Genomic DNA, 775 nt, shown 5'->3' with positions numbered 1-775 from the left:
CATCTTTCTAAATCCCATATATATGCGTTAGTATACTGTATTGATGTTTTTCCTTCTGGCTTACTTCACTCTGTATAATAGGCTCCAGTTTCAGCTAACTTTTAAATTGACTTTCCAACGAAATTGATTGACAAGACAGATGAGACTACTGAGGAAAGGAAAAGAAAAAGATATACCTAGTGACAGAGGATACCTGATTCATGGCACCCCATCATAAAAACAAATCCGTATCCTTTTAGCCTAGTTTGGCAATGCTGTTCTGTGCCCTACTGCATCTCTTTTTGCCCTTGGCAGGAGCCTTTGTTGGAAGAGATGGTCATGGTCCTGAGCCCCCTGTTTTTGGTCTTCATACTGGGTCTGGGTCTGACCCCAGTGGCCCCGGCTCAAGATGACTACAGATACATACACTTCCTGACCCAGCACTACGATGCCAAACCAAAGGGCCGGAATGACGAATATTGTTTTAACATGATGAAAAATCGACGCCTGACCAGACCTTGCAAAGACCGCAACACCTTTATTCATGGCAACAAGAATGACATTAAGGCCATCTGTGAGGACAGAAATGGACAGCCTTACAGAGGCGATCTCAGAATAAGCAAGTCTGAATTCCAGATCACCATCTGCAAGCATAAAGGAGGTTCCTCCCGGCCTCCATGCCGGTACGGAGCCACAGAAGACTCCAGAGTCATTGTTATCGGCTGTGAAAATGGCTTGCCCGTCCACTTTGATGAGTCCTTTATCACTCCACGCCACTAGCCCAGAGCTGGCTCTG

At 45.8% G+C, this 775-nt stretch overlaps 1 protein-coding gene across 1 annotated transcript; it reads left to right on the top strand.

The window, feature by feature from the left end:
* Positions 1–271: 271 nt before the first annotated feature.
* On the top strand, positions 272–769 carry LOC104981627 (angiogenin-1). The gene has a single exon (XM_010830866.1). It carries the CDS (start codon positions 313–315, stop codon positions 757–759), a length of 447 nt encoding a protein of 148 aa, XP_010829168.1. The 5' UTR covers positions 272–312; the 3' UTR covers positions 760–769.
* The last annotated feature ends 6 nt before the right edge of the window (positions 770–775 follow it).

This window comes from Bison bison, unplaced genomic scaffold (genome assembly GCF_000754665.1).
Source record: "Bison bison bison isolate TAMUID 2011002044 unplaced genomic scaffold, Bison_UMD1.0 scf7180017615401, whole genome shotgun sequence".
NCBI classification, from domain to species: domain Eukaryota; kingdom Metazoa; phylum Chordata; class Mammalia; order Artiodactyla; family Bovidae; genus Bison; species Bison bison.
The sequence above is the reverse complement of the archived record's forward strand: the minus strand, read 5'-3'. Positions and strand labels throughout refer to the sequence as shown.

Excerpts from the sequence above, each read along its gene's own strand:
- LOC104981627 (XM_010830866.1), top strand. The coding sequence starts at position 313 with ATGGTCATGGTCCTGAGCCCCCTGTTTTTGGTCTTCATACTGGGTCTG.